General features: G+C 42.6%; 1 protein-coding gene across 1 annotated transcript in view; it reads right to left on the reverse strand.

Moving 5' to 3' along the window:
- TDRD9 (tudor domain containing 9) overlaps nucleotides 1-26,316 on the reverse strand; it is a 125,418-nt gene continuing 99,102 nt past the window's right edge. The window contains exons 27-36 of the mRNA XM_072115914.1: nucleotides 26,001-26,090; nucleotides 25,214-25,474; nucleotides 7,656-7,808; nucleotides 6,678-6,748; nucleotides 6,466-6,575; nucleotides 5,269-5,365; nucleotides 4,181-4,316; nucleotides 3,672-3,787; nucleotides 2,877-2,949; nucleotides 1-336 (exon numbers count right to left, since the gene is read on the reverse strand). Of these exons, the coding sequence (XP_071972015.1) occupies nucleotides 232-336; nucleotides 2,877-2,949; nucleotides 3,672-3,787; nucleotides 4,181-4,316; nucleotides 5,269-5,365; nucleotides 6,466-6,575; nucleotides 6,678-6,748; nucleotides 7,656-7,808; nucleotides 25,214-25,474; nucleotides 26,001-26,090 (1,212 nt within the window). The 3' untranslated portion in view covers nucleotides 1-231. The remainder of the gene's footprint in view (nucleotides 337-2,876; nucleotides 2,950-3,671; nucleotides 3,788-4,180; nucleotides 4,317-5,268; nucleotides 5,366-6,465; nucleotides 6,576-6,677; nucleotides 6,749-7,655; nucleotides 7,809-25,213; nucleotides 25,475-26,000; nucleotides 26,091-26,316) is intronic.

The raw sequence follows: 26,316 nt of genomic DNA on the forward strand, positions 1-26,316 counted from the left end.
TTTGTAGTTATCATTGTGACTATTTATTAATATTAACAGAATAATATTGTCATTGAAAAGAAACTTTGTCTTTACCAGCAGATTTAGTACTGATTGGCTCCAAAAATATATATATAAAAAACAAAAAACACATAACCAGCACTGTACACTTCAGTATCAAGCTGTGACATTATAACTTCTAATGTCTCGGTTACATTAAGGGCCTCGAATTTTGGGAGCTTCCAAATATGCTTAGGGGTTCAACATAACAATTCTATGCAACTGGTAGATACAGGAACTGACATCATCATCTTTTTCCATTCTCCTGGTCTGGTTTATGAGGAATCTCTGGTCCACCTAAGAAGAAAGGCAAAAATAGAATGTTAGTCATTAGCAAACGCCTGTTTAGACTTCTATATATAAAAATATATATATATATCAGGATAAATATATTTAATTACACGTGTGTGGTGCCATAACATCCCCAGATGCCTTCAGCCGTCTATGCGGACTTGCAGCTTTATATATGTCCCCAAAAAGGCAGTGTGAATGCCCCCCAATGCAATGTAAACACACTGTTAGCATTAAGTTTACATAGTGTAAACACAATTGAATAGCATTTACAGCACGCTGTGTGAAAAGCACCCTGATCATGCAATATTCTGAACTCTATAACCACTATATTACAGGGTGCCATGGCCGTCAGCATAAAACCCGTGTTCTTCACAAGGCCTCTGGTTGCCATGAAGACCCGTTGGCATCCTATGAAAACGTTGCAGGGGCGCCAATCAGTGCGTCACGCTGCCTTAGATGATGCAGTTGCCCCTGACTGCTGCCGTAAAATTGTAACATTACATATCCACCCTGGATGATACTCAACTTCTGTATAGGAGTCTGGCAATGGGTGAATAATATAATGCCACTGCATTTTTCCACATATTATAAGTTTATCTTCATTTTATACACAAACAAAATAAACAGATTAAATAAACTGTGACATATCTGCTGTTGCTTTATTAGAATCAGTGCTTTGGACCATAGCCCCAATCTGCTCCAGAGCGAGGGGACACTGCCAAGAAGAGCCCATGGCTACTGCTCGGGCATCAGTCCAGCACAGACAAATCATCACATTTCCAGTGTGACGTCCATGTAATTCTCGAAATGCAGAACTACAGCGACTCCCCAAAAATAAAGTAGGCGATTTCAAAAGTTGAAGTGAAGCCAAGGGATTTGTCACTCACATATAGGAAGCCATCAGCTACTTAAACATTTTACATAGTAAAAAATGTCCTACTAATATAGAATTAGAAAATACATATTTACACACATTATACTTTATCCGAGAGCTTGGAGCTGTGTATATGAAAGTGGAGGTTTTTTCCCTGAGAGTTAATCCTGCCTTAATAGGGAATTGGAAGGACATGCTAACCCAGCAAAGCAAGAGGATTACTTTATGAAATTGAATGAATTCTGATAACAGCATCTCCTGGCAATACTGAAGATTAAAATAAAAAATGCCAAATCCAAGTGTCACACATATAATCCAGTCTGATGACCCGGTTTAGCCCTGCAAATGCTCTCCATTGCAAATAAAGTACTGCATGACACAGATGTGGAAATAAATAAATAAGCAAAATATCGTCTTCATCCTAAGTGACACCAAATACAATGACAAAGATGTGACTATCAGTCTACATTTATACTAGGGGGAAAATAATGCCTGAAAGGTTGTCAGTGTCTCAAAGGTGACAATGACGCTATAATCTGGAGCCACTTCTATAGACAAAACGTATCAACTATAAATTCCTGGAAGAATTATTGAGGGATTGCTCATGCCTGTAAGGACTGCAATCCTATTTAGATAATATAATTGCTACTGTTAAGAGCCCCTGATTTAAGGGAGTATTCCCACCTTGGACAGAATATGCAATAAATGGCCAAGGTGGGAATACCCCTCAAATCACTAATAGGGCTTCAAAGGGTTTTACGCTGCTGGCAATTAAGGCAAATCCATAAAAGGGTCCCAACCCTGAGACGCTCATCTAATAAAAGAAATGCAAGACAGAACATCAAGGCAGTGAATTGAACGAGGAGGCAGGGACGTGTGCCCACAGCTCCGCACATAGTCCTATGTGCTGCATAGTCCTATGGAGAGGGCCGGGGATGAGCATGCGCTCGTCCCCTGCACCTCTCCGCAGCGCCGATGTATGCCCGCCGTACTACGGTACGGCGGGCATACATCGTGTGCATGTAGCCTAAAGGAGTTGTACAAAAAGCCCATCCGGCTCTGCAAGGAAACAGGACCTGAGACCCAAAGTGTGAAGGCCTTCTATTATTTGAACAAGTAGGAAAACACTTTAAAAGTCTCTTTCAAATTGGCTTTTTTTCTTTCACTGATCTGTAGGAAAAAATTGTTAAACCGGTCCATTATATTTCACTGATGCGGATTGCAAATGGCAGCAGAATGTTAAACTTCCATATTTTTTTTTGGGGGGGGGGGGGGGGGGGGGGGAGTTCTTGCAGATGCAGAGACAAAACAGAATCAACAGGCACAAAGCACACACAGGCCAATGTGAAGGAGCCCTTAGCCAAGGTTGTTACAATAATTGCTAACCACATGAGCACAAAAGGCTACAAACATCTGCATCTGACAGGCCAAGGAGTTTCTCAGGTATTCCAGATACATTTTAGTGCATCAGTGTAGCCAACTTCTTCCATTAGAAAATACCTAGGCAACAATGAATGTGCTTGATATTTGGAAAACTTTTTCCATCCAGTGTCCTTGTAGCCAAAAATATCCAAATGCTGGTCTGAAAGTGGTCTTACTATCCGATCCAAGGCCAGCTTAAAGTACAGTGAAGATCTGGGTGTTGAAAGAAGTGCTCATGACACATTACCTGATTCCAGTGGTAAAGCTTATTATACCACTTTGCTTGAATAACTTCTCGAGGTTTTTCCTGTTGAAATAAACTGAAGATGGGAGGCAAGTTAAAATAAAGTTAAAAGCACAGGTATAATATGAATTAAGTCATAAAGAGCACCTGGAATTATCACCATTAACGCTTCTTATTAAAATATAACACAGATAGATATTGATTTTCTAACAAATTTGAATTTTTAGAACATTTTCTTTTATTTCTATTTTATGTATTTATATTATTGTGATATGTTTTTATTTGTATATTTTATATGCATCTTACAGAGGAGTATTCCTTCCAGCATCCAGTTGGACCATTTCCACAAGAAATGGTGACACCCAGTTTTCATTTTATTCAAAAGTTTCCAGGAGACACAACAAGAAAAGCACAAGGCAGAGCTGTAAGAACACATGCACTCCAACAGTTTGTTTGTGGGGATTACAAGTGTTGATCTGTCCAGAGAGATGCCAGGTCTTCTTTAACTAGCAGTAGTTGAACTTTACATACAGAATATTATATAACACTGCTCCAAAGTGTGGCAGACACAACTCAATATTGTATCAGTGGAAAGAAACAATCCAATAATTGTGATAAGTGGAGCATGCGGCTACAGACAAACTTAATTAGGTCCAGAAATGTTGCATATTCATTCTGCATGGATGACAGGCTCCAACCCGATCAACAAAAATAGAAACACAATAACAAAAGGTAGATTCCAATGTCAGTGTACAATCCACATCATCTCAATTCAATCAAGGCAACAAAGAGCCTTACTTCAGCAGATGTTCTCGGACACCTTCCTGGAGCCTTGTATATCTCTCCTCCCCACCAATGGTACCATCAAAACTCTGGCCAACTATCATGTTTATAGCGGATCTTATCTGATTTATCTGTGAAATATAACAAACAACAGAAAATGGAGTGAAAACCCAGCTTTTGCACAGAATGGTGCTGCCTATCTAATCCACTGCCTATCTTATCCTTTCCCCAATAAGACTAGTTGCACATGAAGCATATTTATGCGTGGATTTTGCAAACAGAGAACTTGTAGAATAATAAAGTATCAGTGCAGTGTAAGGGATTTAAGACACTCCCATAAACAAAACAATAAAAATTGCTAAAAACATCAGTCATGTGAATAAACCCATGTTAAAAATATGTTCCAAAAGGTCATGACATGCAAAGCTTAGAATACAGACAAGATCTCCAATATGAGAGATTAGCATCATACGTTTATGATGATTCTCTCTTTGATTTAACTATAAAGTATAAGATCAGTCTACCTTCACCAGGTCATCCACTTTGAGGCGTACATCAAAAGCCAATTCAATGTCATGCTCAGGCCAAACTGCGAGGTCTCTGTACTGCCATCCCAGACCACAAAGGACGCCTGTATATTCTCTTCTCTGGTCATCAACTCTGATGAGATTGAAAATGGAATTCATAAAAATGTTCTAACAGATTTTTAACAAAAGGGGACAGCACAGACATGTATTACACTTACACCAATCAGTCTGTAAGCTAGATTCTTACCACTCTCTTTTTTGCCTGAGACACTCCTATCTTATGTGAGCAGGTACTCAGACCACCAGAGCACACAGTAGACACTAACTCTCTACAGAAGTTATTTGATTCACGTAAAAATTACTATTCTTGAGTGCAAATATTCGTAAATTGCCCTACTTTTGTGTGTCTACCATTGAAAGCAGACAAACTGCACCATAAAGGTACAAAGGGATTCACCTAAACCTTATGTACATATTGTGAACTATTTTTTTTTTTTTAATATACACTTAAAGGAAAACTACCATTTGATTTGATGCATTATGAAGAAAACATACCTTGAGACTGCTGTAGCTACACTGATGCAGGATCATATTTCTGCTTAAAAAACAGATATAACATTATGATAATGAAGCTCTGTCGCTTCTATGGCTCCTTCAGTGCTTTGTTCAGCATGCGAGTTATTCTCTGCAGGAGAGGATGATGTAATCTGGCTTGTGCCTGAAGGCAGAATAATCAATTGCAGAACCATCCCCCAGCTGCTGTGTATCAGTGATCCAGCTCAGGTTGATTAGTCATGTCTTGACTAACCTCCATTTGTAGTTAAACGCTCACGTGTGTAACGTGTTTATGTCAGCTAACCTGCCCAGCTTTCCCAAGGTTCCGAATGTTATAATTGTTTATTCAGCAAAACCACTCAGCTCAGGGATTAACCAAGATATGATCCTGCATCAGTGTAGCCACGGCATTCTCAAGGTATGTTTGCTTCATAATACATCAAATCAAATGGTAGGTTTCCTTTAAATGTTAAAAAAGGCTACCAAGTACTTGTGTCAAAATAAACACCTTCTGTAGAAAGGGATTATACCTTAGCTCTATCATAGGAGCAAACAGCATGCTAATAAGTGCTGGCAAGCCAGGGATGGAGGGAAGCAGGGATGTCTCTCTCAGCATGAGCATAGACCCTAGGAACAACGACAGTAGAAAAATAATGACCATGTGGAAAATGCCACGTGACAGATAATACACTACACCAGACACAAGATCCGTTTATAGAAAACGAGAAAATAAATAAAAAATAAACCCTCAGCTGGGTCCTTTCCTCGCTGAATGTATAATTATGTAAGGCAGAATATCAGTAAACTGTATAATGTTGGCCTTTATGAAATACATTTTAGTGGCCAAGACATGATGTAATGTAACAAGTATAAACCTCAAGTAAACATACAAGTAAATAACAAAGGTTCTGTCCCTTCTGTTTGTGAAGGTCCAAACGGCTGATAGGCGCTGGGACATGTCGCCCAATTCCCCAGCACTACATAAAGCACTGCTCTGTTTCTCATCCAGTTCAAACAAAAGCTCGCTGACCAGAATAATAATGATATTCAATAGAACATTTCATTCTTCCAACATTCTTCAAACACGCTTTTAGACATTCATGGGGAACAAGCTCTGAATGAATTTTTCCTGTTTTTCCCCTCCTTCCACAAACTATATACATTTTGGATTATTTTCCATTTACAAAGCCATGTGGGAGCTTCTGCAGGGCAAATTATAGGTACTAGTGGCACCATTTAATATTGTGCCATGATTATATCTTTGTAGCTTTAAACAAAAAAAAATTCTAAAACTTTGTATTAAAGAAATCTAATGTCCCCATATTCATAGACCCATAACGTTTGCATAATTTGGTTTAAGCAACTGGGTAAGGTGTCGTTTATTTGTGGGGTGACATTTTTCATTTATCCCATTTTAATAAAATGTACAACCATTTGATCACTTTCTACACTCAGAATGGTAAAAAAAAAGTGTCAATTTGGACATTTACCAACCAATGGAACGGTTGATGATTAGCAATGATTATATTCCCCCAATCCCGCCCCGCCCCCCCCCCCCCCCCCCCCACCGCCCCCCCCGGACAATGCCTTTAACCACAGCAAATCTAGAAGAAATCTGTGGTTACATAAATTATCATTCATTTTGGATCCTTGTTTATCCTTATGGATGGGCACCGACGCAGCGACAGAAATATTTTATATAATGACAAAAAAATCTTGGCACATACCAGAAGCATTTACAGACAACGATGCGGCCACAAACATTCTCTGGTGAGTTGCTTCTGGAGTGTCATTGACAACTACAGAATTAATACTTTCTTTTTCAATCCATACGGATCTAAGAAAGTAAAAGATTAGTCAACTCAATTTGTAAATATCTATAATAAACAAAGGAAAGATTTTCATAAAAACAAAACTGATATTTGCAGTAATATTCTACCTGAATTTGGAAATTCTCATCATACTATGAAACTGGACCTCATAGGGATGGAAAGGGCCATGAAGGATAACCTAAAAGAGAAGTAAATAAAAGCAGTAACTCCCTAAATAGCCATAAATTGTGTAGTATAAAATACCATGATATACAGTTGCTTCATGATCACCCAACAGAGTCAGTAACAGAAGCAAGATCAATGGTTTCTGCAATACTAGCCAAAAATAGCAAAAACCTTTGATAAGCTACCATCAATAGGAGTCATGAAATTTAAGCTCTGGCTATCTGCCAATTGACTATTGGTACTGACAATGAGTACTACACTGACGCAACCAAAGGTAACTTACGCTTTGTAAAAGTGTAGTATAGGCCGTCCTTTTCTTTGGTCAAGGAGCAGACTGCACACACCAATAACACACGGGCCGCAAACAACAGCCCACAAGCCTGTTTGCAGCCTGATATTTTACCGAAAGTGTGGGCTGTGTCTGCTGTGGCTTTAATGAAGTTGGATAGTTCCAAAATCATGGTGCATTAGATCTAAGCTAGTAACTTCCAATGAAGTGCATAAATAAAATCAATGGGGCACATTTACTAAGGGTCCGCAGCCGCGAATCCGTCGAGTTTTTCCCGAATATTTCCGCTTTGCGCTGTATTTCACGGGATTGTGGCGCACGTGATCTTTTTTTGGCGCAATCGCGCCGACTTTTGCGCGACAGAAATCGGGGGTGTGGCCACCGGACAACCTGAAGGATTCGGAAAAACCGCGGAATTTAAAAAGCCATTTGTGTCGCAAGATCAAGCACTCACATACACCAGAAAAAAGCAGGTGAACTTCAGCGGACCTCGGCGCAGCAGCAAAACATGGTGAATATCGGCGCACGGACCTTAGTGAATCCCGGCAGAACCCGAATCAGTGTCGGAGAAACCGCCGCTGGATCGCGACTGGACCGGGTAAGTAAATGTGCCCCATTATCTATTTCTTACCTTACTGTTCGGATTTCCATATCGGTTATTCTGATAACTCTCCAGCAGGCCGTCAATCAGGTCGTTTTCTTCCTTTCTGTTGAAGCCATGTGCATTTATTGTCTTAGTCCTGCTACTGGACAAGAACAGTTCTGACAGCACTCCATTGCTTTGCTATTTTAATGAGAAATAATCAAAAAGTTCAAAAAAAGATATTAAACCTCTCATGTCCATGATCTGATCTAAACAATGTCCTGCCATCATTATTAAACTTCACAGGAAGCATCTGCATAAAGGGCTATTCTGGGATTTTAATTGATCGCCCATCCATTGGTATCAATAAAAATGCAACGGTTTACGCAAAAAGGTTTTTCATCCAGGCACAAAATGGCTTCTATGCCCAAGTTAATCTGAAAGGCAAATTACTGCAATATGGTGGAGAAAAGAAAACTCATTGATGCAATTTGTTAAAAAAAATTAGAACTAAAATGTATTATTATTTTACTTTTTAGAGAACTTAATTCTATCTTCAAAAGAAAAAAAGAAAAACAACCATCAGAATCCATCATGATAAACCAGGGGCACTTACCCATAGATCCAGGCACCGTGCCTGTAGCGAGGTAAAGACCGGCACTCCAGGCTGTTAAAAAAAACTTTCTTTATTCCATATCATTTAAAAAGAAATGGTCATAATGCATAATCCAAGAGACCTATGCATTTTGACCATAGGTATTAGTTCTTATGGTAAGAACAATGAGTCAGAACTAATACCTATGTCTGAAACACGTAGATCTTTTGGATTATGCACTATGACCACTTCTTTTTAATTGATATGGAATAAAGAAGAAAGTTTTTTAACAGCCTTGAGTGCCGGTCTTTACCTCTCTCTACTCTTTGAACATTATTTGGGCGTTCTGTCAAGCCTATTCAAGATCCGTGCACCGGACTACGCAGAAGGCGTTTCTTTCGACTCTTCAAGGTCCACGTGAGCGAGCGGCTTGCTCAGTACATTTTTTGCTTACTATTGTAATCTCTTATCCCTGGCACTCCCCCTAACCACCTGCCTGATGTAATCTCACTGAAGCACAGGAAGTTTTCACACACAGTGTAATAGCCTGGGAATATACAGGATGGAGGGGCCATGAGCCCAGTAGCCAGTCTGGCTCATGAAGATTTATAAGTTAATTTTAGAAGGAAGGGAGCCATGGATAACAAAGATAAGAAGGTACAAGATAGAAAAAGTGCTTGAGGCTGGAAGAAAGAGGTGGTTATGTTTTTATGTCTATGTTCTAAATGTTACTGTAAAACTGGTGCAGTTCCCATACCTTATGACTTTTAACAGCTGTCTTGACTGTACCCAATAAAACCAGTTTCAAAACAAACAAATATAAGGTTACCCCAGTGCCTGGATCTATGAGTAAGTGTCCCTGGTTCATCAGGATTGGTTTTGATGGACTGTAGAACTGCACACGTTCCATCATTGCTGCAGAACATTTCCATCATGTTTTTAAGCCAGGAGGGGCATGTAGTTCAACCTTTGCATTGTGAATACTACATTCCACACCCAAAATCAGCAGAAATATTGTATAACATAGTGATTATACATTTACATTAAAAAAGACACAGTACTAAATGAAGCTTCCAGTACATGTAACACATTCACAGTTGTTTCTTTTGGATTGTTATTGGAGATCACATTCATCGCTCTGCTGACAGCATTGTAGCATGTGTGCCTAGCAGAAAGGTCTTGTGTCCGGCAGATTTTAGATGAAGCTAAGAGAAGAGTGAATCCACAGCAGGATATGAGATGAGCACAACATAAGGTGGGGAAACGCATTAGACAAGAGGTGCTATGAGATGTCATAACAGAGTTCTTGCAGTTTAGTATTTGACCAAAAATCTAGATAAAATTGTCGGCTCACGGCACAAGGAAACTACGCATTTGCGCGGGGTGCCTCGTATTGCCAACATGAGCAGTAACTCACTACGCATGCATAGTTTTCCTGCACACGGGTGCTAGACAGTGAGGCGCCGGAAGTAAGCAAACTCTTCACTGCCAGGCAACTATGCATATGGAAACTACACATGCGCAGTGAGGTGCGGCGAGCCATGTTGCAGCTCACTGCCCATATCCGCAGTACAAGTGCAAAGTTTCCTTGTGTGGTGAGACAACATCATTAGGGGGTAGGTCAAGAGGATGTGGCGCGGGGCATCGAGTGAATCAATTATGCAAACGAGCAGGTGGATGTTAAAATTTGAAATGCACACTGCGGGTTGTGGCAGGGAGCCAGGTAAAGTTTGATATTGCAGATTTCACTAACAAAGTAAGCCACACATTTGATAAAACATCATCCAGAAAAGCCCTAGTCAGGCACCCAGAATGTATACTAGGACTATTTATCATACGCCGGCACACCAGCAGCCAGCTGCGCTGGTGTCAAATTGCATCTTACGCCTAATGACTACTTGGCAAGGAGGTACTCTAAGGCTACTCTTTAGGCCACGGTGCACAACATTAGTCTAAGAGCTGCTCAACTTTAAGGGGCCGCAGCACCCTAGATGTGCCAACAACACAAAATGCCACCCCATAAATACTAAACACCACAGTACAGCAATATATACCACTCCAGAAACCTAATACTGCATTCATAGCACTGGAGACATCCTGGAGCAGAAAATAATAATACTGGAGACCCCAGTATTCTCTACTTTTCCTCTTCTCCCTGCACCACACTGCAGCTTATTCTCCCAAGTGGGGGAGGTTGTTGCATACAAATAATTGGCTGTTGATCTGGATAATAATTCTAATTGGACAAAAAAGGGTTCCGGTTATTATTTTTATTGATGTCTGCAGTAAATTAGTTTGTATGCTTTATGACACTGTGATTACTGGATCTATTTTTAATTGTGAGGCATGGTTCGAATCAGGATTGTGTGCTAGAGATATTAATAGGATGGACAAGGTGATTATCACCTTCGCGAGTGAGTACCAACTATATCGTCCTCGTGCTACGAAGGGTGTATGGAGAGAGCTTACGAGATTAGCTCAATCAATACGCAGCGGGAATAATACAGCCGACACACGCCTGTTACTGCGGTTAACCTGTTAAGTGCCGCGGTGGCTTGGATGGCTGATCGGCGTCCCCTGTGACGTCATCGGAGGGCAGCGATCGTTTGACATGGCAGCCTACTGTGTCATTGAGACCTGTAGGCTTGCCTTATGCAATGATCTCTAATAGCCAGCAAATGGAAAACTATTAGAAATCGTAGTAAAATTGCTATATACTGCAATACAGTAGTATTGAAGTATATAGTATTAGCAATATGACCCTGCAGGGTTAAATTACTCTGGAGGATCTGAAGTAATGGTAAAAAAAATTAAATAAAAAAAAAAGTTTAAATCATCCCCCTTTTCCTAGATCACATATAAAAGCAAATAAATAATAAGAATCATAAACATGTTTGGTATCAACGCGTCCCAAAATGTCCGATCCGTCAAAATATAATAATGATTTTTACTGGCGTTAACCCCGTAACGGAAGATAGCGTCCAAAGTCGGAAGTGCCACTTTTTTGCCATTTTGAAAAATATAAAAAATTCTATAAAAAGTGATCAAAAGGCAGTACAGTTGTCAAAATGATAGCATTAAAAATGTAATCAAAAGTCTCAAAAAATGACAAATATAAAAAAGTTATTAGCGCCAGAAGATGAAAATGAAGAATATTTTTTTTTGTACAGGTGGTTTTAATTTTTGTAAATGTATGAAAACATTATAAAACCTATATAAATTTGGTATCCTCGTGATCGTACCGACCCAAAGAATGAAGAAGACATGTCATTTGGGGGCTCACGGTAAAAAGCCGTAAAATCCAAGTGCCCAAGAAAACGGCGCAAATGCGTTTTTTCATCATTTTCACTGCATTCAGAATTTTTCCCCACTTCCCAGTACCTGGTATAGAGTATTAAATACGGTCACTATGAAGAGAAATTTGTTATGCGGAAAATAAGCCCACCCACAGCTCTTTACATGGGAAAATAAAAAAGTTATAGATTTTTGAAGGTGGGGAGTGAAAACTGAAAACGTAAAAACGAAAAAGGGCCTGGTCCTTAAGGGGTTAACTATGTTGGCGTTCTTAAGTTGGCTACAAGATTGAAAATGGTCACAGAACCGAGAGCGATAAATTACTGCTTAAATTCCTGTGTTGGCATTTTGTGATAAATACAGGCAGTCCCCGGGTTACGTACAAGATAGGTTCTGCAGGTTTGTTCTTAAGTTGAATTTGTATGCAAGTCGGAACTGTATATTTTATAATTGTAGAATTTTTTTGGTCTCTGTGACAATTGGATTTTAAAAATGTTGGGTTGTCATAAGAACCAGGATTAACAATAAAGCTTCATTACAGACACCTGTGATAACTGTTATAGCTGTTTATTGTAGCCTAGGGCTAAAGTACAGTAAATTACTAATATCCAGTGGTCCGTTTGTAACTATGGGTTGTCTGTAAGTCGGGTGTTCTTAAGTAAGGGACCGCCTGTAAATGGGTTTTGGCTGGCAGTTTGGGCACTTGGTCCCTGTAAGGTTTCCATTCGCAATCGCACAGTATAACAAAGAGCTTGCTGGTGTTTGTGGATTCTGGATAGGTGAGGGTGTTGCGTGTTTGTCTTTTGAATGGTGTAAATAATTTGATGTGTTGGTTGGTTGTCTATTAATCCCCAAATGGGAAATGTCAAGCCGCTTTAGCAGTAAAAAACACCAAAACAAATAAAACTTTTATTCATCCATCATATGCCGCTCTGCTCTGTATCCCACACTGGTTGTATGTGCCGGCATCAGGACCTGGAGCAGAGCTGTGCCAGGAGAAGACAAGGGAGCAGTACAGCTGACCTGCTTCCGGTCGTGGCATAGATTCATTCAGCATTAATAGTCAGGACACAGAGGGTAGCGGCAGTAGATGCAGAGTTCGATACATACTTCACAGCTGTGCTTTAAGTTACCCAGCCCAAAGAACGCTGCCATTAGTTATAGTAGCGGTCATTGGGCTCTGACTGTCAGCAGGGTGCAGGCCCTAACAGACTACATGTGCCCTGTTCGAGGCTGTTAGTTGAGATGAATGTGGCTGCACTCCATGTACAGTACATGCTCATTAGTGAAGCTCTCCTGCTACAGGTCACAGGAACAAGGCACTGGGAAGGCATGACTGCACTCTTCTTACAACTGCTATAGTGGTCAGGAATACAGGGCTGTGGAGTGCAAGCTTAGAATCCACAGCCCTGCAAGGAATTGAGATTATTTCAGAAAATGATTGCCAGAAAACTGGCATACAACCCTGATAAATGTCCCCAATGTCAGCTAAGAACGTGACATGAGATCTGCCACAAGTTTTACAGAGTGGGCGGCACGGTGGCTGAGTGAGTAGCACTTCTGCCCTGCAGCGCTGGGGTCCTAGGTTCGAATCCCACCCAGGTCAACATCTGCAAAGAGTTTGTATGTTCTCTCCGTGTTTGCGTGGGTTTCCTCCGTTTCCTCCCACACTTCAAAACATACTGTTAGGTTGTTTAGATTGTGAGCCCCATGGGGACAGAGACCAATTTGAAATGCTTGTGCAGCGCTGGGTAATCTGTGTGCGCTATATAAATAAAGAATTATTATTATTATTATTATTAAGCTATAACCCCCATTTAGATACCATAGAACAAACGGAGAAAGAGGGAATTTTAATAAAGACGCATCAGAAGCATTATTTATTACTAATTTAAGTAATTTAACACAAGTAACACTAAACATTGTATATAGATGTATATTGCTCCTGCCTCAACATCTGAGACAAAATCTTGGCCAGTAAAGCAAGTGTACAGAACAGATGTCTTGCCTGGATAATTTTAGTAATGCCACAGGAATCTTCTTTCCGCTTTATAGTTTCCAATCTGTCTGTGTTAATATACACAAATGTCCAATCGTGTGCCACAACCAATTTCCATGGAAAACTTATGATATGACATCTAAACTAATCCTTGTCAGTCCCTTCTTAATGTTCCATCTAGAAAGCTCAAAGAATTTACTTTAAAAATTCAGTCTACAAATCAGCCGCTATTAAACCAATCCTATTAATTAAACTCATGGGGAAGAATTGTAAATGCTCAGCTCTATGCACACATATTATTACAGACACAAGATAGATCCATAATCTTACACAGCCTGGTAGTGTTCAGCAGATGCCATCACACCCCCCACCCCCAACCCAGGACACTGTATACAAGTGTATGTAGTATACATAACACAGAGAGAAGTAAATACTCTTTAGCTTGTGCATCAGACTGCTGTGCTGGTCCTACCGCCTTCTCTTCACTGACCCAGCTGTAGCCTTGTAGAGATGGGGGTGTTTTGCAGAGCAGGCTTACAGATAATATTCTGTGCACACTAGATTATTAAACTGAGCAGATGCAGGGGGAAGGTGCACTGTGTGTGGGAACATAAGAACAGAGTGTAGACTGGACAGAGCAGACATGATGGAGATGCTTCCTGTAATCACAGACAGAAACTGAGGAGCACATTGCATAACCCCATTCCCATTACCCGATCGGGCCCTTCAGTCTGCAGAGTTTCACAGATTATTCCCTAGCAACTGGAATATAAGGCGCATTGGACTATAAGGCGCACCTGATTATAAGGATGAATGACCAGCAGGTGGCAGACCTGTGCACAGTTCAAGGCAGCTGTTATCTGTAAGTAAGGTTCATATATAAGGCGCACGGCACTATACCGCGCACCTTTGATTTCTGAGAAAATCAAAGGATTTTTTGTGCGCCTTATAGTCTGAAAACATGTAATTACTCACCGGTAATTGTGTTTCCTTGAACCAACCAGAGAAAGGGATCCGCCTCCAGGGACAGGAAATCCAGACCTTAAAATGTGCGGTACGCCCCATCTCCTTCAGTGGATTACAGAGACTGCATGGGACTTAATGTTTTGATTATTTCTGACCACCGTATCATTCAGCATCACTTTCAATTAGAGAATCTCACACCTCTGTGACACACACATAACACTTAACACCCAAGTGTGAAACTGAAAAGAATTTTACAAGGGAGGGAATAACCAGGGTGCTGTCGTGGTTCAAGGAAACACAATTACCGGTGAGTAATTACCGGTTTCCCCCACTCACCACGACAGCACCCAACCAGAGAGAATAACATAGACGTAAAATTTAGGGAGGGATCACCGAAGAACTCTTCGCCCAAAGGAAAGCTCCTGTGCACCTACTACGTTCAGCCTATAGTGTCTATAGAAAGTGTGAGGAGAAGACCAGGTGGCAGCCTGACAATTCTGATTAACCGATACCTCTCTGAATTCTGCCCATGAGGAAGAGACTGCTCTGGTAGAATGGGCTTTTAGACCCTCTGGTATCGGCTGTACTGCTGCTACATAAGCAGAGCTAATAGCTTGCCTGATCCACCTGGCTAAAACTATAGCTGAGGCCTTTTGCCCCCTATTCTTGCCTCCAAAAAGAACAAAAAGACTATCAGATTTTCTCCAATCTCTAGTCCTGTTTAAATAAACTTCAATGGCCCTTTTAACATCTAACTTGTTAAATTCGCTTTCCCTATCCGTAGAAGGGTTACTACAGAAGGATGGGAGCCTGATCTCCTGGGATCTATGGAATCTAGAGACTACCTTTGGTAAAAAGGCCGGGTCTGTCGTCAGAACTACCCTGTCATCTAGAACCTTAAGGAAAGGCGCTCTACAGGACAGAGACGATATTTCTCCAACCCTACGGGCTGAAGTGATTGCTACCAAAAATACTACTTTAATAGTCAACCACTTTAGTGAACAAGTCTCTAGGGGCTCAAAGGGGTCTTTTATCAGATAATTTAATACCAGAGTGAGGTCCCAAGGGGGCACCGTACATCTCCTAAATGGGGTCATACGAGATGCCGCTTTTATGAACCGAGATATCCAGGGATGAGAGGCTAAGGGGGACTCAAACAGAGAGCTAAGGGCAGAAATCTGTACTTTAAGAGTGGCTGGTTTTAGGCCCTTATCTAATCCTGCTTGCAGAAAATCTAATATCTTAGCTATATTTGGATGAGCCAAGTCTATTTTCTCTGGACTACAAAAATCTGAGAATACTCTCCAGACCCTGAAATAAATTTTAGAGGTAACTAACTTCCTACTCTTTAACAGGGTTGTAATTACCTTGTCTGAGAGGCCTTTCTCCCTCAAGATACGCCTCTCAAATTCCAGGCCGTCAGATGGAGGTTCGCAATCTGCGGGTGGAATACTGGGCCCTGGGAGAGGAGATCGTGATTCTCTGGGAGGATCCAAGGGTCCGATATCGATAGTTCCCTCAGTATTGAGAACCATGCCCTCCTGGGCCAGAAGGGGGCTATAAGAATGACTCTGGCCTGGTCCTGCCTTATCTTCTTCAGAACTCTCGGGAGGACAGACAGAGGTGGAAATGCATAGGAGAGGCTGAAGTTCCACTTTATTGAGAAAGCATCCAGATCTCCGATCGATCTCTCGGGTCTAGGGAGCAGAAAAGCTTGACCTGCCTGTTCCTTCTTGTGGTGAATAAATCTACCTCTGGTTGACCCCAGAGTCTGGTTATCTTGGAGAACACCTTCCGATTCAGGGACCATTCCCCCTGTCGTAAGAGATGACGGCTCAGGAAGTCTGCCTCCAAATTGTCCTTGCCCCTTATGTGTACTGCCGATATTGATTTCAGATTGGCCTCTGCTAGCCCTAAGATCTGATTTGAGAGGCTCATTAACCCCTTAAGGACGCAGCCTGTTTGCAGGTTAAGGCTCGCAACTTTTTTTTGAAATTTGACCAGTGTCTCTTCCTGTGGTAATAACTTTTGAACGCTGTTACTTATCAAAGCGATTCTGAGATTGTTTTTTCCCCACATGTTGTACTTCATTTTAGTGGTAAATTTTAGCTGATAAGTTTTGCGTTTATTTACAAAAAAAAGAAAAAAATGATGAATTTTTAGAAAAATTTGCCATTTTCGAAATTCTAAATCACCGCGTTTTCAGGCAGATAGATTTACCACCTAAATAACTTGCTGAATAACATTTCCCATTTGTCTACTTTACATTTTCATAATTTTTGAAATGTTTGGATAATTTATTTTGACGTCATGCGGCCTACAAATCGAATAGCGATTTTCCGTATTTTCGGAATTGACTATTTTGGGGATAAATACTGTTTGAAATCAAATTTTACATATTTAGCAACAAAACCCCCTATATAACCAACCCATTTTCAAATCTGCACCCCTCAAAAAATCAGAAACAGCTTTTACAAAGATTGTTAACCCCTTGAGATCTTCATAGTAATTGAATCAAAATGGCGGTGAAATTTAGAAATTTCAAATTTATCAAATTTTGTCGGTTATACGTTCATTTAGCCCTAAAATTTACACATTTCCAAAAGATAAAAAGAGAAAACTCACCATAAAATTTGTTCTACAATTTCTCCTGAGTGCAGCGACCCCCCACACGTGGCCGTTACTTGTGTTATGGGGGCACAGCGAGGCGCAGAAGGGAAGGAGCACCCTGCTGCTGCCAGGATTTTAGTTTTCTGGTTGCCCCCTTTTGAAGGCTATAAAATTTTCGCTTTTCCGTTATTTGGGCCATGTGACGGCATTTTTTTTGCGGGACGAGATGCTTTTTCCATTGTTACCATTTTGGGGTTGGTATCACCTATTGTTGAAAATTTTGGAACTTTTTTTGAGGTCATGAGTAGAAAAGCATCAATTCTGTACTGGATTTTTTACTTTTTTTTTTTCCGTGTTCACCGTATATCCTAATAATCCTGTTATCTTTATTCTATGGGTCGATACGATTACGGGGATAACAGACATGAATATTTTTTCTTATGTTTTACTAAATTTGCCAAATAAAACCCTAATGTGGGGAAAAATCTATCATTTTTGCATCGCCGTCTTCCAAGTGGCATAACATTGTTACGTTTTTGGCTACAGAGCTGGTTGATGGCTTGTTTTTTGCGGGACATGTTGTTCTTTGCAACAATATCATTCTGGAGTACATATGTTTTGTTGATCACTTTTTATTGCATTTTTAGTGGGATATAATAGGTAAAAATCATAATTTTTGGCGGGTTTTTAAAGTTTTTTTTTTACGGCGTTCATCATATGGGTTCAATAGTTATTTAGTTTTATTCTATGGATTGTTACGGACGCGGTGATACTATATATGTGGGGTTTGTGTTATGATTTAGACTTTTTTGAGCGTTATATGTCTCTTTATATGTTTTGGGGCTTATGAGCATTTTTAGTGATTTATAAAGTAATTTTTTATTGAAAAACATTATTTTGTACATTTTTTACATGATCCACCATGGGATATGAACAAGCAATCATCTGATCGGACCCCAGAGGAGCCAAAACAGCGATCGGCCCCCCTGAAAACGGTGCGGGGGGGGGGGCGATCGTGGGGTAAAGACCCCCAGAAGGCATGTTAAATGCCGCGGTCGCGTTGACCGCGGCATTTAACGGGTTAAACACCCGCGATCGGAGCCCACTCCGACCGCGGGTGTTAGCCGGGGATGTCAGCGGTAGATTACCGCTGAAATCCCGCGGCTAGCGATGCCGGTTCGGCTGCTATACAGCGCTGAACCGGCATCGTCTCTGCGCCGTAGCTGTACTGCGCTGAGCGCTAATCGCGGGACTCAGCGCAGTACAGCTACGGCGCAGAGCGCTAAGGTGTTAAGGACCCGCTTCTGGTACCTCCCTGGCGATTCACAAATGCCACCGCCGTGACATTGTCTGAGGTCTGTCCCCCGAATCACCGGCAAAGCTTGTCTGATCGCCTGCAGGATGGCCTCTAATTCTCTGTAATTTGAGGATCTCCTCCTGGATTCTTCGTTCCATGTCCCCTGGAATAGGAGGTCCTTGACCTGGGCTCCCCAACCCGAGGAGCTCGCATCCGTGATCATAGATAGGGGATTCTCCTCTCTCCAAGGTCTGCCTGTCTGGAGGTTCTCCTCTCTTAGCCACCATCCTAGGGAATCCAGGATCTGCTGGGGAAGCGTAATCTTGTGGTCCAGGGAGGACTGGTCCCCCTTCCAGTTCCCCAACATGAAGAGCTGTAAGGGTCTTGCATGATACATCGCCAAAGGTACCGCTGGAATTGCTGCTGTGAAGAGATCCAGAGTCCTCATAATCTCCCTAATGGTAGGGGATGGCTGTCTGTACAACTTCTCCACCGAGGTTACTATCTTCACCACTTTGTCCTGCGGAAGGAAAGATCTCTGCTGAATGGAATCCAGTCTGATGCCTAGAAATATTTTTGACTTGGCAGGAGTAAGGGAGGATTTTTTCAGATTCACCATCCAACCCAGGCAATGTAGAATCTTCATTACAACCTTTATCAGGATCTCTAACTTTTATGCCGAACCTGCAATCAGCAAGAAGTCGTCGAGATATGGCACAAAAGTGCCTTGATGTTTCCGTATGTAGGCTCCCACTTCTGATTTCAGTTTTGTGAAGACTCTCGGAGCTATAGCCACTCCAAAGGGTAGAGCTCTGAACTGGAGGTGCTCTATCTTGCCATTCATTATCACCGCCACTCTCAGGAACCTCTGACTGTCTGGATGAATAGGGACGTGGTAATATGCATCCGCTAGGTCTATGGAAGCCATCTAACAATCCTGAAAGAGCAGGTTTATGGTTGATTTTATTGACTCCATCTTGAATTTGTCCACCTGCAGGTAGCAATTCAGTGGTTTTAGATTTATGATGGTACGGAGGGAGCCATCCGGCTTCTTTATAAGGAACAGGGTTGAATAGAATCCTGTCCCCTGATCTTGAAGTGGCACTTGCCTGAGCACCTCCTTCTCTAATAAGGATTTCACCTCGGCTTCCAGAGCCTGTTTTGCTGCTCTTCCGGGCACTGATGTTATCCTGAAATGCTGTGGGGGAGGGGATAGAAAAGGTAACTTTAGGCCATCCTGTGTGATCCCCAAGATCCATTGGCTCCCTGTAATCTTTCTCCACTCCTCCTTGAACAGGGAGAGTCTTCCCCCCACAGGACCCCTGGCGTCATTGCTGACCGGGGCGTTTACTGGAATCCTGAGGTCGGGAGAACATGAAACCCCTAGACTTTCTAGAGGATCGCTATCCCTCCTTCTTGTCTCCGGATCTCTGGGGAGATCTAAATCGCCTTGAGGGGCGAAAAAATTTCCTTTCCTGAGGTCTTGTACTAGGAAATCCCTTTTTAATGTCTGCTGCCTTCTCCAAGATGTTATCTAGAGCAGATCTAAACAAGAATTCCCCCTCACAAGGGATACTACATAAATGGCTCTTAGATGGAAGGTCACCTGCCCAGTTTTTCAGCCACAAGGCCCTTCTGGCTGAATTGAATAAAGCCACCGATCTTGCTGACAACCGTAAGGCGTCCACCGAGGCATCAGCTAAGAAGGCTGAGGCCTTCTGCGCAGTGGTAACCTCTGAAATAAGATGTGACCTAGAAGCACGGGTCTTAATTTTTTCCTCCAGCTGGGAAAGCCAAACAATTAAAGATCTAGAGACACATGTAGCAGCGATGTTAGGTTTAAATGCGCCCGCTGCAGCCTCCCAGGAGCGCCTTAGAAAGCTATCTGCCTTCTTATCCATGGGATCCTTGAGCACACCCGAATCCTCCACCGGAAGCGCACTCTTCCTAGAGACTTTAGAAACGGCAACATCTACCTTCGGTGCCTAGTCCCAGATCTCTGTCTCCTTTTCTGAAAAAGGATACTTCCTCTTCATTGCCCTAGGGACGAAAACCTTTTTGTCTGCCTTGCGCCATTCTGCCTGGATAAGGGAGGAAATATTCTCATGGATAGGAAAAAACTTTCTTCCTTTCTCCTAGACCCTGGAACATAACGTCCGTTACGGAGCGCTCCTCCTTTTCTTCCTCCAATTCCATGGTCGACCTTACTAATTTAATAAGATGATCAATGTCTTCAATAGGAAACAGGGGCCGGCCTGCCTGCCTGACCTGTCCTCCTCTTCTGACTCAGATGACTGCTCCGGACTAGGGCCAGAATCTTCAAAATTGCCTGGAAGTGCCTGGGGAATTCTCTGACCTGAGGGATCTCCTTATTTCCTGCACAGAACTACACACCTCCTGCTGGATTAGCATACGCATGGACTCAAACAAGGCTGACTGATCCTGTGTTAACAGGCGCTGAACACATTGGTCACAATTAGGTTTTAAGTATGAGTCAGGCAGATTATCTCCACAGATTCTACATGCACGATTCTTAGACTTTACAGTGGCTTTCCCCCTACGCGATTCTTCCCTCTAAAACAAGAATCACATAAGACATCATCAGGACCAGTTTAAAGGCATGGTAAGGCCACACTCACCAATCAGCGGACTATCCCTCTACCCAAATTTTACCGTAGCGGTGTCCACCGATTCTCTATCACCTTCATTAGAACTCATCTTATTCAGTGGAGAGGGTACAACTCCGTTTCTTCCAACAACCGGAGTAGCTCCTGTGGCTGGCTGTGAGTGCTAGAACAACACACAGGACTCCTGTGTGGGATCTCCTTTTCAATTCTCCCGCTCGTGACGTCACTCCCACGTGGGACGCTGAACGGTGCGGCACTTCCGGTCCCCGCCGGAAGTGGAGTCGGCGCCATTTTCCAGAAGACCGCTGCGGGGAGGAGTGGAAAACTGCGCTCAGCCGCCTCCGTTCCTGCACACGCCTCCAACTCCGGGATCGGAGACGCCGGAGTCCGTCTGCACCCACAGACTGCGCTGCCCTTTGCAGCATTCACATACGCGGGGATTTTGTGCAGCCACCCGGGGGTACCTGGGACTCCCATTCCCCCCCTTTCACCGCGATTCCTGAGCCTCACCGAGACTCACTGGATCCCCCGTCAGGGACAGGAAACCACTGAAGGAGATGGGGCGTACCGCACATTTTAAGGTCTGGCTTTCCTGTCCTTGGAGGCGGATCCCTCTCTCTGGTTGGGTGCTGTCGTGGTGAGAGGGGGAAAATACGGTATATTATACACATCTTATGCTCTGTTAACCATCTTATCCTATCAAAAAGAAAAAACACATTTTATAGTGATTATATACACTCACCGGCCACTTTATTAGGTACACCATGCTAGTAACGGGTTGGACCCCCTTTTGCCTTCAGAACTGCCTCAATTCTTCGTGGCATAGATACAACAAGGTGCTGGAAGCATTCCTCAGAGATTTTGGTCCATATTGACATGATGGCATTACACAGTTGCCGCAGATTTGTCGGCTGCACATCCATGATGCGAATCTCCCGTTCCACCACATCCCAAAGATGCTCTATTGGATTGAGATCTGGTGACTGTGGAGGCCATTTGAGTACAGTGACCTCATTGTCATGTTCAAGAAACCAGTCTGAGATGATTCCAGCTTTATGACATGGCGCATTATCCTGCTGAAAGTAGCCATCAGATGTTGGGTACATTGTGGTCATAAAGGGATGGACATGGTCAGCAACAATACTCAGGTAGGCTGTGGCGTTGCAACGATGCTCAATTGGTACCAAGGGGCCCAAAGAGTGCCAAGAAAATATTCCCCACACCATGACACCACCACCACCAGCCTGAACCATTGATACAAGGCAGGATGGATCCATGCTTTCATGTTGTTGACGCCAAATTCTGACCCTACCATCCGAATGTCGCAGCAGAAATCGAGACTCATCAGACCAGGCAACATTTTTCCAATCTTCTACTGTCCAATTTCGATGAGCTTGTGCAAATTGTAGCCTCAGTTTCCTGTTCTTAGCTGAAAGGAGTGGCACCCGGTGTGGTCTTCTGCTGCTGTAGCCCATCTGCCTCAAAGTTCGACGTACTGTGCGTTCACAGATGCTCTTCTGCCTACCTTGGTTGTAACGGGTGGCGATTTGAGTCACTGTTGCCTTTCTATCAGCTCGAACCAGTCTGCCCATTCTCCTCTGATCTCTGGCATCAACAAGGCATTTCCGCCCACAGAACTGCTGCTACGTTCAAAGGCACTCAAATCACCTTTCTTCCCCATACTGATGCTCAGTTTGAACTGCAGGAGATTGTCTTGACCATGTCTACATGCCGCCATGTGATTGGCTGATTAGAAATTAAGTGTTAACGAGCAGTTGGACAGGTGTACCTAATAAAGTGGCCGGTGAGTGTATATCATCCTTGAGTATATCATATGCACATACACAGAATACCTTGAATATCTCACCTGAAGAATGGAGCAGTATGCCCCCGAAATGTGTTTTCCCTAAACTTGGCTATATTACTCTAACATTGAGCAGCGCTTCTCTAATCGATCTGGTGCTTTTTGTAGTACATTTCACTCACCTGGATTCTATAGTTATGGATACCAGGAGTTGCTGCAGCTCTATTTGTAGCAAGAAAGCCTGAAGGAACACTGTTATCCCCCTCCAGGTCACAGACAATCTATTCCATAAGAAAACTGACCTCCACGATGCGCTGCGAGACCCTACCTGCTTTCCCACCAGTGTTGTGCCTGCCAGCAAAACCACTCAACCTTTTTTTTTTTTTTTTTTTTTTTACCTCACAACTCAGATGGCTGCACCCATGTGCAACACCCCTGCCAATACAAGGCAGAGGGTTTGTTGCAAATACATCCCAATATGTAGCTTGCAACCTGTGTGGAGTCTGATCAACCCCACAGCAGGTCACTACACAACACGGGGAACACTGCAGCGGAAGATCCTGCCTGGTAAGGCAGGAGTTAATTGTTTAATGTGATGTCTTTCCATCAGCCAATCACATTGGTTCTAATGTTGTATTGTAAGCTGGGATGCCATTGGAGGAGTAACCTCCACCTGACCAGTGAGAGTAATAAAACCCCTGGTCAGGAAAGCTCTAGAGTTAGTCTAGGGAGAGCAGTCGAACAGAAGAGATCAGAAGGCTGACAAGAGTCAGTCAGTCAGACCAGTCCAGTCAGACAGTAGAGTCAGTGAGGAGTTAGTGAGAGTAATGGGGTATCATCCCACCTTCAAGGGTGATATATGAAGTAACCCAGGACAAGCTGAAGCATCCTACTAGGACACAGCTACCTCCCAGCCTGCCCTTGCATCCAGGCTGGTGATCAATCCCTGTGGTTCCCTCTCCAAGTGCACCCCCCAGCATCCTACCTTTGTTAAGATTCGTTTGGCATGTTATCCACTGTTTCTGTTGGTTCCAATAAAGAACTGTAAGTTGCTTTTAGACAACGTCTGCCTCCGTCTGATCCCTGCTACTACGGCTGTCACCATCACAGACACCCTATCCACTACACAGGGACTCATACTCCAGACCCCAAAAGGGTTGCCCCAGGGAGAACCACTATAACAGTCTCTCCCTCATCATTTCTTACCAACACCACCCTGCTGGAGACCTGCCCTCCGGTTCCCCATACCAAGCACTGTGACACCAGCGTGCCTAGGCCGCAACCGCCAGACACTCCGGTATTCCGGGACCCGGCTGTCTCCAGGCCCCAAGAAAAGGCTAGGCCCCGGTGGGGGATGTTGCACATGCGTCACCGTCTTTACTGGTGGCAATCATGGGGTTAACACACGGGATCTATGGGCAATATGCAGCAAACCCCATATATGTATATAGAGAGCTTACCCACTGAAATCCTTAATAGCTTGCTGACTGATTTATGCGTCAGTGAGCGTTAAGGGGTTGATGGCTATAGACAAGTTGGGCATAATTCAGGTGCACTAATTCCTGTACTACCCAAGACAAGGTTAGCGACAATTTTATTGTCATATAATATAACATAGGATATGAACCTGCATGTAGTAGATATATAGTGGGTGCCGGTACCATGGAATAGCTGGGCCGAATCATTCAGTAATGAATAGAAGAGGTAGATCCAGCAACCAAGCAAATATAGAAAAATGGGAAAATTCAAACTGCAATTTCTTTCATCTTCATTAAAAACATCAACATGGTACAATTGGAGTAAAAAGGCCACGTATGGTGCCATGTTGATGTTTTTAAGAAGATGAGATCAATTAAAGTTTTAAATTTCCCATTTTTCCATGTATGGCCGGTTGCTGGATTCACCCCTCCATAACATAGGGAGCGCCGTTTCCCTCCGTTCTCATTATACCCCCCCCCCCCCCCCCCGGTCATGTAATACTCATTGCTGCAGAACAGTTATGGGATGCACCCATCTAAAAATAGGTGTGCTGACCTTGCATGTGCATCATGCGACATCAACTATCACACAATTACCAGAAACACACCTATATGTAAAATAAAAGATTCCAATGCATTTGACTGATGGGTCATTGTTTTTTTTTTTGTAAAGGAAACATACAATCAAAATAAAGGATGGCTAAACCAGGGGCACTTACCTACAGATCCAGGCACCGTGACTGTGATAGTCATCTTATATTTGTTATCCATGCCCTCCTTCCTTCTAAAATCAACTTTTACAATTATGCTAATGAGCCTGAAGGACTACCCTAGCCCCTCTGTGACCTGGCTTTGCAGACTATTACACTGCCTTACTCTCCGCCCTCCTCCCTCAGCACTTGTCCAGTGACACCTTCTACTCAAGAAAATACTCACTTTTGATTCAAAAGACTCCTCAGCGGGTTCTGCATAACCATCAGATATAAGTATGTCTCTTAAACTGACTTCCTCCAGAGTCTCGAAATATCGATAGACGTCGACATGCAGGATGCCGTGTACAATGGAGAAGACTTTCACCACAAGTGTGCAGCCACTGACTAAGGAGTTGAACTTGATACTAGCCGCACGACTCCACTGTTCTCCACAGATTAGTGACTTGGCAGAAGGCCTCATTTTGCATATTTTGAACTCCAAGGCCTAAAACACAAAAAAGTGTTACTTAAATAGTTACAGCAAGTTAGTCACTCTCTCTAAATGAAGGGGGCATTTATCATGGATATGATGAAAACTGGCGTACAGACCCTGATAAATGTCCCGCTTTATTTATCTATATATTTAAAACTCTACAGCCACAGATGAGCTTCAATTAATTACTATGAGGCTCATTTCTATGTAAATCAACTGGTACAAAGTAAATATCAGAATTTTAACTCAATTGGAGAAACGTCCATGTTCCAAGCACAGGTCACTATGTTTCAATGGTTTGGAAAAAAACATTCAGAACCTAAAAAACCAAAACCTGTTTTTGAAAAACTTCAGATTTTCTATTAAAGAACCACACATTTAATGTCTTTCTAAAGAGCATATGTTCCCCTGAGGGATATCCCACAGCATTTTCTCAATACTTTAACCATTCAAAAGATGATCTCCGCATGACATGCTATGATGACAGTTCTCTGGAAGATAGAGAAGAAAAAGTGAGAGAAGAGAGCAATTTCCTTGCCTGAAAAGGAAGATCCAGAAGATGGTTGGGAATTTCTCTCAGAAGATTAAGATCAACTTTAGACTGGTTTCCATAATCCACAAAGAAGACCTGGAAAGGTAAAAAGGAGCGACTTGAAAAACGTTCAGCCAATAAGTTAATTTTTTACAAGATTTAAAGAACTTCAGCCAAATCAGTGGCTGTTTTAAGCATGTCAATTTAGGGATTTAGAGCTACTGAAAGGGTCCTGCTGGATTTCTGTGCAACCAAATTTAACTTACATAGTTGTGACTGGCAGTCCCCATGTAGCTAATGCCCAAATGTTGAATGTGTTGGT

This window comes from Engystomops pustulosus, chromosome 7 (genome assembly GCF_040894005.1).
Source record: "Engystomops pustulosus chromosome 7, aEngPut4.maternal, whole genome shotgun sequence".
NCBI lineage: Eukaryota > Metazoa > Chordata > Amphibia > Anura > Leptodactylidae > Engystomops > Engystomops pustulosus.